At 42.3% G+C, this 14,613-nt stretch overlaps 1 protein-coding gene and 1 pseudogene across 1 annotated transcript; one reads left to right on the top strand and one right to left on the bottom strand.

Moving 5' to 3' along the window:
* The first annotated feature begins 90 nt into the window (after positions 1-90).
* On the top strand, positions 91-6,135 carry LOC123147588 (ABC transporter G family member 45-like; annotated as a pseudogene).
* A 3,130-nt stretch (positions 6,136-9,265) lies between these two features.
* Positions 9,266-11,432, bottom strand: LOC123152413 (uncharacterized). The gene is made up of 3 exons (XM_044571969.1): positions 10,566-11,432; positions 10,176-10,405; positions 9,266-10,077 (listed from the first exon to the last, which is right to left on the bottom strand). Exons 1-3 carry the CDS (start codon positions 10,876-10,878, stop codon positions 9,433-9,435), a joined length of 1,188 nt encoding a protein of 395 aa, XP_044427904.1. The 5' UTR covers positions 10,879-11,432; the 3' UTR covers positions 9,266-9,432.
* Positions 11,433-14,613: the final 3,181 nt, after the last annotated feature.

The following is a 14,613-nucleotide window of genomic DNA, read 5'->3' as shown; positions in this document are numbered from 1 at the left end:
CTCACTTTTATGACTAAAATATTTGTGAAGTTGTCATCATTTTATTGAATAACATACAAGGTGTCTTTTGCATAGGCAACCAAGTTTGGAGAAGGAAGCAACCTGAAAACAAACTATATTATGAAGGTATATTTATTTCATCTTATGATATTCAGAATTATATTATCTAACAATAACTTAAAAATTATACTACACATAGATTCTTGGATTGTCGAACTGTGCTGACACCATAATAGGGGATGAGCTCCGAAGAGGGATTTCTGGGGGGCAAAAGAAGAGAACCACATTAGGCAAGTCTTACTTTTTTTAAATACACACATGATCTTCTGTTCCACTCTGATAAACTATTTGCTTTAACTTCCATACCACTCTATGCAATTGAGTAACTTCAGTCTAAAGGATCTTTTGTCTGACCAATATGGCAATATTATTCTTGTCCTCGGAGATTGTGATCCTAGAAGATTTATTTCTACTAATGAAATATAATATAGTTGTTTGCAATCAATTGTACAACACACTAAAAAGTAAGCGATATTTAGCACATTAGGTGCTTGTTGCAAAAACGACATGAAGAATTGCATACCCTACCTATGTTGTGGGACAACATGGCCCAAAATATTGCAAAGAGAATAATATAATTAAAGGTACATTTAACTCTATTATGTTGATGAAGGAAAGAACATTGCAGAGATAAAATTTACATGTCTACAATCGTTGGAAAATTATATTGTGCCACATGGTTTGTACTATGCCTGGTCATGGGCAGCCCGACCTGAAATTTCGAGGGGGTGTGCATGGGCTTGAGCTATGATTTCTGCCAAAACCGGCCCCAAAATACCAAAAGTTGTGAAAAAATATTTTTAAATAGGCACATTAACTCATGTTTATTCCAAAAAAATGGTTTGAGTGCCTTTTACAATGCAAACGTCTGTTTTTGGGCCACATGATTACCATGGTAGGCTTTGCAAAAGCCTGGTCCTGGGTATGCTCGGGTTAAGTAGGTTGCATGTACATATTGTAATTCATTATATATATGTATCTCACTAGCAATCTTTCTAATTACCTTCCTTTTAATGATCCAGGAGAGATGCTAGTTGGTCGTGCAAGGTGCTTCTTTATGGATGACATATCAACAGGCCTGGATAGCTCTACCACATTTGAGATTATGACATTTCTTGGACAAATGGCACATCTCATGGATCTTACAATGGTTATCTCCTTGTTACAACCATCTCCAGAGATATTAGAATTGTTTGATGACATAATCCTTCTCTGTGAGGGTGATATTGTTTACCATGGCGCTCGACAAAATGTTATTGACCTTTTCAACAACATTGGATTTACCTGCCCTAGCAGGAAGAATGTAGCTGACTTCCTTCAAGAGGTAAATCATGATACATTTCATAACTGGTTATAAATCATATTCGTTACAAGTACTTGCCTTGCATGAGCTTCAAATGATCGGAAAGCTATATTGGAATTGTATCGTAGACCATTAGTTCACTAGGTAGAGAAAACACATAGTACAAATATCTTGCCATTTCTAATTATATAGCCATAAGGTCATCAATAGAAAATAAATATACTATGAGTATAGACGTGTATGGATTAAGCATTGTTATGTGATTAACATAACCAAACATCGCACGGAAAAATGAAGCGAAGATAATTTAGTTGACATGGTGTTCCATTGAAAGAAACATACAAAAAGACGAAACAATATTAGGAAGAGCACTAGGTTGTTTCTTTAGCATAGGGAAATAGTAGAGTGACATTTATTAAGTTGAACTGCATGCCAGTGTTTTTTATTTACTGAATTCTAATGCACAAGAAGTCTTGTCCGCTTGTTCACACATGGTGATTGGAATCAATAGTAAAGCACTTTATAGTCTAATGTATCATTTAGAGTAAGCACGAGATCAATTTCTCCAACTACTCAACATGATAAATAATGTACTATTTGCATTGGATAGGTTACCTTAAAAAAGTATCAAAAGCAGTACTAGAGCGGTGATGTGAGTGAATATCAAAATCATACCATTGAAAATTTCGTAAATTGCTTCAAAGCATATGACCTTCCTCAATCTCTGGAAGATAAGCAGTGCAAGAATTACGACATCGAACAGGGCAAGGAAGAATTTCAAGCATATAACAATCCAGGCATATCAAAGCGGAATGTTTTCAGAGCTTGCCTCTCAAGGGAAGTACTCCTATTTAAAAGAAATTGTCCGGTTCATATGTTCAAGGCTATACAAATCATTTTTCTAGCTTTTGTCATTGCGACACTTTTCCTTCGGACAGAAACGAGCCCAGATACAGTTTTTGAGGGAGTAAAGTACTTGGGTGCTCTCTTTATGGGTATAGCTGTCATAAACTTCAACAGCATGATCGAACTTGCAATGACCACAAAGAGACTCCCGATATTCTATAAACAAAGGGAGTCATTAGCATTACCAGGATGGGCTGTTGTTTGCTCAGTTTTCCTTATCAGTCTACCTATATCACTAATGGAGTCAAGTCTTTGGACCTTTCCCAACCTACTATGCAATTGGCTATGCACCTTCTCCCATTAGGTATATACAAAAATTTCAACATCATCCATCATCATTCAAATGCTATCCAATAAGGAAATAACTACTCACTAACTGAGGCCTTCAATTTTGTGGCAGGTTATTTCAGCAATTACTAGTGTTTTTTGTGATGCATCAAATGTCACTAGGTCTTTATCGCTTTTTAGCGACCATTGGAAGAACACCAATAGTATCAAATATACTAGGGACGCAAGCTCTAGTTGCAATCTTCATACTTGGAGGCTTCATCATATCAAAAGGTTAGATTATCTACCACTGAATAGCGCAACAACGTAATAACATTCTCATCATTTCAAGGCCAGAGATGGAATTTACCTATTTTCCATTCAAAACGCAGATGACCTCCAACCATGGTTGAGCTGGGGTTATTGGGCTTCCCCATTCACCTACGCCCTCAATGCTCTAGCTTTGAACGAATATCTTGACAAAAGATGGGCTAAGGTAAGAAGGAACGATATACTAGCAGCATATAACACTACAACATAAACAATTATTGTATGTCATGAGACACAATATCTCCGTGTTCCACTGTCTACTATTTTTCTAAATCATGTCTTATTACAGGAGTTCCATTTTGAAAATGCTAAGACTATTGGAGAAGCTATTCTGAAGGTCAGGGGTTTGCTCGGTGAATGGCAATGGTATTGGATTTGTGTAGTAGTTTTATTTGGATTTGCACTGATCTTCAACATCCTGAGCATATTGGCATTAGAGTTCTTAAACTGTAAGTACATTGAACAAAGTTACATCTTATGCTTCACGGAGAAAAAACAAGGATAAATATCTCATCAAACTATTTGCAGCTCCACACAAGCACCAAAGTAATATCAAGTCACAAGGGAGACAATCTTTAGAGTACGACGGTCAAGTAATAGTTGGTGGGAAGGCTTCAACTGATCAAGCTAGCATCCCGTTCCAACCGCTGTGTTTTGTATTTAAAAAAATCAACTATTTTGTTGACATGCCTAAAGTAATCCCTCCCTTGTATGTCAATTTTATGTTAGTTATGAAAACTTATTTTGCTCTCTTCTTATCTTAGATATGCCAATTTTATGACAGGAGATGAAAAAATTTGGAGCAACCGAAACAAGGCTTCAGCTGTTACGAGATGTTAGTGGCTCATTCAGACCAGGAGTCCTAACAGCGTTGATGGGGATCACTGGTGCTGGGAAAACAACATTACTTGATGTTTTGGCAGGAAGAAAAACCGGAGGTTACATCGAAGGTACTATTAACATAGGCGGCTACCAAAAACAGCAAGATACATGCTCAAGGATTACTGGTTATTGTGAGCAAACCGACATACACTCTCCTCACTTGACAGTCTATGAGTCACTTCTATTCTCTGCATACCTTCGCCTACCTTCATATGTGAAACCTTATCAACGAGATGTAAGATATTTATTACTTTTATTATTACAGAAAAACTAGCACCATGATTTGCATACATGTTCTCATAGTTTCATGTTTTAAACTTTGCTAGATGTTTGTGGAAGAAATTATGGAACTAGTAGAGCTAAACAGCTTGAGGAATGCAATGGTGGGCATTCCTGGGGTGACAGGTCTATCAGCCGAGCAACGAAAAAGACTTACAATAGCGGTGGAGCTTGTGGCAAGCCCTTCTATTATGTTCATGGATGAGCCAACAACTGGTTTAGATGCTCGTGCTGCAGCAATTGTCTTGCATACAGTACGAAAGTTGGTGGACACTGGGCGCACTATTGTTTGCACAATTCATCAACCGAATATTCATTTATTCGAATCTTTTGACGAGGTATGTTAGTTGTTGTGCACATGTCTAGTGCTACCAGAAAGAATGACAACCACACCCAATATATAGAGTAGGGATGTCTCTTTTATAGGGGTTCATTGGACAAAACATTTCTTAAAATTAAGCTAATCATTTATTCCATGCAAAAATTTATTTAGTACAATGATTGATTTTTTCTCACTAATCACAGCTGCTACTTATGAAACAAGGAGGTCAACTCATTTATAGCGGTTCTCTAGGATCACTATCTAGAAATTTGACAAAATATTTCGAGGTGAGATAGGTTGAGACGAACTTATCATTCATAAGATAGAGAGAAAAACTAAATGGCCTCTTTTTAGGTTATTCCCGCTGTTCCTAGAATCAAGGATGGTCAAAATCCAGCTTCATGGGTGTTAGACATTAGCTCACATGCCATGGAGTGTACAATTGGAGTGGACTACGTACAAATTTATGAGAACTCCAACTTATATAAGTAAGCTATTACATGCATGCCTATAAATTTGCTGTTTAAATATTGTATTTGTCATCTGGAAATTTTGAAGGCAAATGATCACATTGTATTTCTCTGGCTTGTGTATCTATCCACAGGGAGAACATGGCTTTGGTTGATGAGCTGAGCAAACCAAATACAAACCAGGAAGATCTACAATTCACATCCAAATATTGGCGAGACACTAAAACTCAATGCATGACATGTATATGGAAACAATATTGCTCTTACAGAAAAAACTCAGAGCTAAATATATTTCGCTTTCTAAATACATTTGCAATCTCAATCATGTTTGGCGTTGTGTTCTGGCAAATTGGGTCAACAATGTAAGTACGCATGCATGGTCACTAGTTGTGTCAAATCTAAAATGAAAAGTTCACCAGACATAGAATATTTACCAGCTATCTTCTTCACAACAGTAAGGTGGAGCAAGATGTGTTCAACATACTGGGAATTGGATATGGATCAGCCCTATTTCTCGGTTCCATGAACTGCAATAGTTTACAACCAGTCGTGGCGATGGAGAGAGTTGTTTTCTATAGAGAAAAAGCTTCTGGCATGTACTCCTCAATGGCGTTTGTAATTGGTCAGGTAAGTCAATTGGTAAAACACCTTCCATCACTTGGGAATGCAACTAACACACATAATGGATCTTCTTGCACAGGTAGCAGCTGAAATTCCTTACATTGTTATTCAACCACTCATTTTCTCAGCAATTGTGTACCCAATGGTAGGGTTCCAGATGACATTTGAAAAATTCATATGGTTTGTCATGTACATGATACTAAGCTTCATGGACTACACACTCTACGGGATGATGGCTGTTGCACTGACACCCAGTCCAGAGATAGCTGCTGGGCTATCCTTCCTCATCTTCATGATATGGAATTTCTTCTCGGGCTTCATCATTACACGGAAGGTAATTGATTCCTTCAATTCTTTCTCTCTTAGAAATTTTGATAGAAGAATGGATGTTAGCGTATATGACGCATTGCCACTCACTTTTACAGGCGATGCCCATGTGGTGGAGGTGGATGTACTGGGCCGATCCAGCAGCATGGACCCTATATGGGCTTGTGTCTTCACAGCTCGGCGACCACACGGAACTAATCCGTGTGTTGGGCCAGCCAGACCAACCAGTGATGAAGTTTTTGGAGGAGTACTTAGGCCTTGAAAATGGCTACTTTCCCCTAGTCACAGCTCTTCACTTTGTGCTAAGCATGTTCTTCTGTTTTATCTTCTGTGTTGGCATCAAGTATATCAAGTTTCAAAAAAGATAGACGTTTTAAAATTTGTGGATCATTATGGGGCATCATTAAAAGTGTATGTACTGTATATAGATGGTACATAATTATTAATATCTATAGAAATTTTTTTGGGTGATATGTTTGTGTATTCTGCTTGTAGCTAATATTTGTAGATTAAATGATCGGAGTGGACATGTGAATCGAACTGAAAGGATTATTTGAAGAACTAAAGAAATGGTTGGATTTAACTTGGGTCTCGGAGAAACGTCTATAAGATAAAATAGAACATCATACCAAAGTAGGAAGAACAGTGGAGCACCTCCCTGATATAAATGAGGGAAATTGGAATTTCTAGACATAATATCAACGATAGCAAATATGGAGTGATAAAAGCGTGAATGAAAGTCAATCAAACATGCATGTATTTAGAGAAATAATAGCAGAAAATAGGCCTCCTAGAAAAAGAGAACTTTTAAGATACGAGCAGATCGATATGAGGCATTCATTGAGCTGATCCGAGGAACCTGATCAATCGATACTACTCCCACACGTGAGTGCTAGTATTTTTTTGGTCAAAGGGACCAAACAAATCCCACAGGGCAACGGGCATAATCGGAAGAGTTACTAGTTTGAACGCGAGCAAGTGGTTGGTTCAACCCATTATTCACATCTTTGCTCTCATACTCGGGGGCAGTGCACCGTTGTTAGGGTTTGGCCGCCGGCATCCATCGCTCTCCACCACCCTCATGTTTCGTCGTTTTCTGGGATGTATACACCAAGGGCAAGAGGAAGAAATGAGAGCACTTCATAAAAACAAATTGCAAAATCTCTAATTCACAAGTAGAAGTATACTGTTTTTTTTTAAATAATAGAAGTATACTGTTAGCTTATTGACCGTTTGGCAAAAAAAAGAGCGGTCAGCTATCTCGAGAACCAAAAAACTGTTAGCTTATTGGCCTCGAGACCTCAATTTTAATGTATACAACAAATGGCTGAAGATCTGTTTGAGGCTTTAATCTAATTGCAAACTACAAATTATATTCTATAGGAGAGGAGAATTTCGTGACCATGGTTCAGAAAGTTCACTTGATCTTAGTGAATTGTACGAAACCATCACAATTCTGACTTGACCCGGGGAAAAGCCGACTTCTCATAACCCTAGAACTTTGCACCGCGCGAAATTTTATTTTCTTTGTGAAAACACTGACGGCTAGCTGTGTTGTCGTCTGTTGATGTACTCCGTGCGAGTATCCTAACTTTACCAGTGACGCTTAAATTGCATGGCTCCACGTTCATGCCGTGCCTCGGCGGTCCATCAAATGTGTTTTCCTTGGTCGTCAGCTCTAGTCATTGTTCCTTTTTGAGTATATATTTATCCAGGCAGGGACAACCAGACAAGTCATACAATTTATTTGGTCCTTACTTTATTCACAATAGTATATGTTTTGCAGCTCATCATAATCCATTCATTTACCCCTCTGGCTTTTTAGTCTTTATTTCTTATAAAAAAACCGAGTTGATGATGATGGTGTGCCTGCCATCTTGCAATATAGACCGTCCGATCTATAACTGACGGATAGAAAGCAAACTATGACAATTTTGCAAAAAGATACTCGCACCTCTCTCCATATTTACAGATATGGCATTCCCTCGTTCATCCTTATCTCCCACAACCTAATTGTTGAGCAATTAAAAAAGGAAGCCTCTGGAACGATCTGGCATGGTGGCCGCTGTCAGTGTCGTCCATCCCCATGCCTCCGCTCAGTCCGACCACCGATCACCACCACACCCCACTCCTCCTCACCTTATCTCTCATCTTTCTCGAGATGTCATTAGTTTTTACACATGGGATTACTTCCGCATGGGTCAATCACAATAGGTGTTTTATAAAAATATGCATCTTGATGTTCCGTGCAATGCACGGGCATCATACTAGCTAGTTAAGAGAGAAGTGTGAGACACAGGGTCGAACCCGCACCGCGGCGACAGGAGTACGCAAGGGCTAGCAGCCCACCCACCTTACTTTTATGTTTAGCTATTATTTCTTTCTCCCTGACAATGACAAGTGGGACCCGCACATGGCATGTCCTGTTTTAATCAAAAACCACTCCTGGTCAGCAAAGAAACCACATGAGGTGACACCAGCGACTAAACTTATCTGCTTTTGAATCCTGGCTTCGGTGCGTCGCTTATCATCGGCATAGTGCCCGTTGGCACTCGCCATTAGGTGGCTTTTTTCTTATTTCTCTTTTATTTACTTGGGCATGATTGTGCTATGGCCCCATCCGTCATTTGTATGGTGATGTTCGGATTTGGATTTTCGGGATTATTGCTTTATTTATAAAGCGGGGCGAAATCCTATTTCGAGAGAACTTATCTGCTTTTGAAAGTTGAGGGACTATATTTTGCTGGTTTTGAAGTTTAGAGACTATTTCTAAACTTTTGTAAGAGTTGAGGGATGAGAAATATACTTTTCCCTAAAAAAAAATGACATCTTCTACTCCGCTTTGTGACTCTATAATTCGCAGAACTTAAGCAATTGAAGAGATTGAGCAAAACAACCAGGACTAGAGATTCTCTGTCAGCATGTGTTGGGCAACCGTGTTGATCAAATGTCAGCTGATGAGATAGAGGAAACAGCTGGTAGGGATGCTCCTGCATCTTACGCTAGAAACCAGGTATAATTCATCATGGAGGCCAGGTCAGACATGGAACAAGCTGATCTCGTGGCTCCATGTTCATGCTGTTTCCTTGGTCTATCAACTCTTACTCATGGGCCCTTTTCTTAGTAAATCTTTTCAGGCAGGGACAAGTCAAACAGGTTCCTTTCTGCTGCAAAGGACAAGTGAAACAAGTTGACCACTGAAAGCCCTGGAAAAGTTGATGTCGGAGACAATGTTTCGGGTGGCTGGGGAGTTGTAAAACATTGAGAGCACCTTGATGGAGCTCAGGTTCGACCATAGCCATTTATTTGGTTTTGGCTTTACAAGAATGGATGGATGTTATGGGAAATCAAGTATTATGGTAGACAGAATATAGCATGAGTGACATATAATAAGAAAAGTACAAAACACAGACTATTTGTACAACATGGCTGCTGAATCTACTTCACACAGCATAGTAAGAAATTATAATACACATACACAAAAATATTCAGGTAACATTGGTCATTTAGCTAATCGATACTACTACTACAAAAAAGAAGTTTCCGCAGCTTCGTAAACCACATGTGAGGCAAAAACAGATACAACTTGGTAAAGGGTATCATAGTCCATAACATCAACGCAATACCCTTTCGAAAAAAAAAACATCAACACAATACAGGAAGCATCAAACATGACCTGCTAAGTGGATTCCTCTCTTGCGCCTAACAATATGGGACCAAGCAATAGTAATCTCCACCACCGAGTCACCAATCTTGCATATACCTCGGCTAACGTTGCAATATTTGGTCCTGAACGTGACACTACTTTGTCTAGCAATAGCGCCAGACTGCGAGTAGGCTTGTATGGCAAATTGCAGGCTGTCTTCCAATTTTACAGAAACAACACGCCTTGACAGATCAATGTAACTGGCTGTGCCCATTGGCATTTCTCCACCTTCACAACTATGAGAATCAACCAGAACAACTTGCTTGGATAGGGGGTCCTTAACTTCGTGTGGTGGTGAGGAGCACATAATCCGTCCGCCATGTTCAAAAGGCCATGGCCCCTCTTCGTCAACACGGACACTCAAGATAGTAGCCTGGACAGTTTCCGTAAGCCGCTCTAAGCTTAACTCTACCGTGCAAAAGCAGTTGCTGAAGAGCATGGTCTCTAAACCTTGATGGTAACCACCGGAGTAAGTGGACCGACGGGTGATCAATGCTCTATCACTAGACCTTGTTTCACCCTTTACTTTCAGCTGGACTTCCAAATCGGCACATTCCATGGCCACAATCGCACGGGACGGACCAGTCAAGCACAAAAATGGATCCTGCAGGGATCATCATCATAATCATGCGTATAGTTGAGCACAATGAAAAAGAAAAAGAAAGGTGGAACGAAGAGAAAAAACAGGGACACGGTGCACACCTCTGGAGTGAGTTTTTGGCAGTCGTCCCCCCACCGAGAGAAGAGGATGTTGTGGTTGTAGTCCACGGCGTCTCGGGCAGCGACGACCCCATACACATTGAGTGGCCACTCCAACTTCCTACCTGCTCCGATAATCTTGACGGAGTAGATCTGCAGGGTGCTCGCGGTCCTAGCAGCATATGGGATCAATCCTGGCGTGCAGTATGTAAAGTGCATAGGACTCAGCACGGCTGCAGGACACAAAGCAACCAAATCAATCCAAGCGTTAGACATGTTCCAACATGAATTACTTTATACCATCTTTAGTGATCTAAAAGATCTTATATTAGTTTACATAAGGAGTACAATGGAGGATTGAATGAAGAAAGCAAAGGAATATATTTTACTTACTCGCGTCTTCGAAGTCGTTTTCGTCTCCCCATGCAGACTCCCAGCCTTTACGTTCCAAAGCAAACAACTTCTCCTCCGCCTCCATCTCCATGGCCATCTCCTCGGCTGATTCCGTGAGGTCTTCATCCTCTTCCTCTTCCTCCTCCTCCTCAGCTTCCTCTTCATCCTCCTCTTCCTGTTGGCCCCGACGCGACAAGCGGATGGTGGCGTCCACTTCGCGCTGCCTTTTAATGTCGTCCCTCTCATTCTGCTCCCGGAGCTCTCGAAGGCCGTACTCCATCTCTAGCAGCTCCTTGCAGAACCGGGCATACATCGCTATGTCCTCCACCCGTTCTCCTCCAGCTCGACCTCGCTCTCGAGCATCCTTTAATACTTGGTCGTCTCGGGGGTCATGTCCTCCTCCTCCCCCTCCTCCGGTTGATGGTCAGCGCCAGCGGGGTTCGGAACGAACTCGCATGCAGCTGCTGGTCCCCGCAGGAGCGTGGCCATCCCCGATCTGACCTTGGATACGGCGTACCGCGCCTCCGAGATGCGATCCGAGATGTCCGTCCCCGGCGCCGCCGCCGGCTCGTTGCTGCTGCGGCGGCGGAGCGCGGCTGCTGCTGGTTCGATCTTGGCCCTCAGGAAAGACGCCAGCTCCTCCATCTCCACGCACAGGACCTCGATCTGCTGCTGCTCGGGAGTGGAGCTCGATTCGCCTCCCTCCATCGCCATCTCCTCTCCGCGATCTTTGCTCTGGTACTCGCCTCGATCGCCGCCGTGTTCTGCTCGGTGGGTATTTATACACCACGCGGCGGTGGCGGCTTCGCCTCGTCTCCCGTACACTCGGCGGCGAAGAGGAAAGGAGGCGGAGAGAGATCCAAACCGACAAAGACGACAAAGGTGGGCTGCTGGGCCTGTGATTCGGGAGCCTCGGGAAACAGAGCCCGGTTAGAATTTGGCAAACCTTTGGCCTGATAGGTTGAGCTGCCGTGAATTGAATTTTTATATATACACGAAAAAAAAGCTGTTTGAAACCAATTTCTTCGTCCTCTTCTTTTGGCTGAGCCCTGAAATGAGATTAACCAATGATCATTGTGTTCTTCTCACAGTTCAAGGCGAGATGGAGTTTGGGTGCGAGTGATGTAGGCGGGACCGAGGGCTACGGTGAGATTATTAGGGAATTTTGTAAGCGCTAATGGAAAGGCTCACTTCATCGAGGGAATTTTTGTATGCAGATTTCTTAGCACGGTTTCATAGATGTTTTGCTGATGTGTTACACTCACTTCTTCGTGTTGGTGTCCAAAACACTCTTATATTATGAAACGGAGGGAGTAATAATTAATAAGAGAGAGGGAAGGGTTATAGCTTACCAGTGCTTCATGATGTACATGTGCTAATCATGCCACATAAGCGAAAAAATGGCATGACACAACAATTAAGGAGAAGAGAGAGAGAGAGAGCATTTTGGTCCTGGGAAAAACCAATGTCAAGTACTGTTGGGGAACGCAGTAATTTCAAAAAAATTCCTACGCACACGCAAGATCATGGTGATGCATAGCAACGAGAGGGGAGAGTACCGTCTACGTACCCTCGTAGACCGTAAGCGGAAGCGTTATGACAACGCGGTTGACGTAGTTGTACGTCTTCACGATCGACCGATCTAGCACCGAAGGTACGGCACCTCCGCGATCTGCACACGTTCGGCTCGGTGACGTTCCGCGAACTCACGATCTAGTAGAGCTTCGAGAGAGAGTTTCGTCAGCACGACGGCGTGATGACGGTGATGATGTTTCTACGGGAACAGGGTTTCGCCTAAGCACCACTACGATATAACTGAGGTGGATTATGGTGAAGGGGGGCACTGCACACGGCTAAAAGATCAATGATCAATTGTGTGTCTATGGGGTGCCCCCCTCCCCCGTATATAAAGGAGTGGAGGAAGGGGAGGGGGCCGGCCTCCTAGGCGCGCCCCAAGGGGAGTCCTACTCCCACCGGGAGTAGGATTCCCCTCTTGCCTTGTTGGATTTAGGAGAGAAGGAAGGAGGAGGGAGGAGGAAGGAAAGGGGGGGCTCCCAATTCAGATTGGGCTTGGGGGGGGGGGGGGGGGCGCCCCCTCCTTTGCTCTTCCCCCCCAATAAGGCCCATATACCCCCCGGGGGGTTCCGGTAACCTCCATGCGCTCCAGTATACTCCCATTTTCACTCGGAACCATTCCGATGTCCAAACATAGGCTTCCAATATATCGATCTTTACGTCTCGACCATTTCTAGACTCCTCGTTATGTCCGTGATCAAATCCGGGACTCCGAACTACCTTCGGTACATCAAAACACATAAACACGTAATACCGATCGTCACCGAACGTTAAGCATGCGGACCCTACGGGTTCGATAACTATGTAGACATGACCGAGACATGTCTCCGGTCAATAACCAATAGCAAAACCTGGATGCTCATCTTGGTTCCTACATATTCTATGAAGATCTTTATCGGTCAAACCGCATAACGGTTTACGTTGTTCCCTTTGTCATCGGTATGTTACTTGCCCGAGATTCGATCATCGGTATCTCAATACCTAGTTCAATCTCGTTACCGGTAAGTCTCTTTACTCGTTCCGTAATGCTACATCCCGTAACTAACTCATTAGCTACAGTGCTTGCAAGGCTTATAGTGATGTACATTACCGAGAGGGCCCAGAGATACATCTCCGACAACCGAAGTGACAAATCCCAATCTTGATCCATGCCAACTCAACAAATACCATCGGAGACACTTGTACAACACCTTTATAATCACCCAGTTACGTTGTGACGTTTGGTAGCACACAAAGTGTTCCTCCGGTATTCGGGAGTTGCATGATCTCATAGTCATAGGAACATGTATAGTTATGGAGAAAACAAAAGCAACAAACTAAACGATCATCGTGCTAAGTTAACGGATGGGTCAAGTCAATCACATCATTCTCTAATGATGTGATCCTGTTAATCAAATGACAACTCATGTCTATGGTCAGGAAACATAACCATAATTGATTCAACGAGCTAGTCAAGTAGAGGCAAACTAGTGACACTTTGTTTGTCTATGTATTCACACATGTACTAAGTTTCCGGTTAATACAATTCTAGCATGAATAACAAACATTTATCATGATATAAGGAAATATAAATAGTTCAAGTCCTCATACTGAAGCCTAAATAAGACACGTCCTTTCTCACAGGCATGTATCTTCTCATAGGGCATCTTAAGAGCACGAAGGATTTTGTCTGACTGGTATATGTACGGAGGTAGCACATGGCCTTTGGGTAGAAATCGTCAATATTGTCATCATCGCATCGTAGCATTCTCTGCCCAAGTTGAATTGAGCCTTCAAAGCCATTATTTGTGAGATGGCATCCAGCTGACAAAGCTCAGTGTGCTCGTGGAGAGGATGTTTTGAGGACTCCAACATTTCAGTGAAGGCCTTTGCAGATTCCTCCATCTCCTCGTCCGAGTCCCAAGCATCGTCAAAGTCTTGCACCATGTCTACGGTCCCGGTACCATGCTCGTCGGTGCAACGATGAACCACCTCGGCTCTGCCATGTTAGGCAGACTCACCATGTAATGTCCAGACCGTGTAACCAGGCATAAAACCAAACTTTTGCAGGTCTTTACTCATTTCAAGCTTGTCCCTCTTTTTATAGTTGTCGCAACAGGCACAGGGCACCAGCTTAATTCCTGGCCATTTGCAAATGCGGCTCTAACAAACCCCTTGGTTTTTGTTAACCATTCCTCGGTCCAAACTTTCTGACTAGTGTAACCGGTGTACATCCATGCACGATCACTCATATTGACTTCCTACTGGGCACACAAGAAATATATACATAATTAAGCAAACCATATCCATCAGTTAATGGAGTTTGTCAGTTTTATTACGTCCATGCAACCTACACGCTAATAGGTAAAGATAGGTCCTAATCCCACCCGAGTATGTGTAGATTGAGTTCGTTTTCCCATGCTCTACTCCGGATCCGACGCAAAATTTTGGCAGCACCTCCCCGCTGTTCTCCTGATACATGTCTCGGCAATAA

The sequence above is a fragment of the Triticum aestivum genome, chromosome 7A (genome assembly GCF_018294505.1).
Source record: "Triticum aestivum cultivar Chinese Spring chromosome 7A, IWGSC CS RefSeq v2.1, whole genome shotgun sequence".
NCBI lineage: Eukaryota > Viridiplantae > Streptophyta > Magnoliopsida > Poales > Poaceae > Triticum > Triticum aestivum.
This window is presented reverse-complemented; position numbering and strand designations above follow the sequence as displayed.

Bases quoted from the DNA above. Each gene is read 5' to 3' on its own strand.
- LOC123152413 (XM_044571969.1), bottom strand. From the start codon at position 10,878: ATGTATGCCCGGTTCTGCAAGGAGCTGCTAGAGATGGAGTACGGCCTT. The intron at 10,406-10,565 runs GTAAGTAAAATA...TGTGTCCTGCAG, and splicing joins AAACGACTTCGAAGACGCGA to CCGTGCTGAGTCCTATGCAC. The intron at 10,078-10,175 runs GTGTGCACCGTG...TGATCCCTGCAG, and splicing joins GCCAAAAACTCACTCCAGAG to GATCCATTTTTGTGCTTGAC.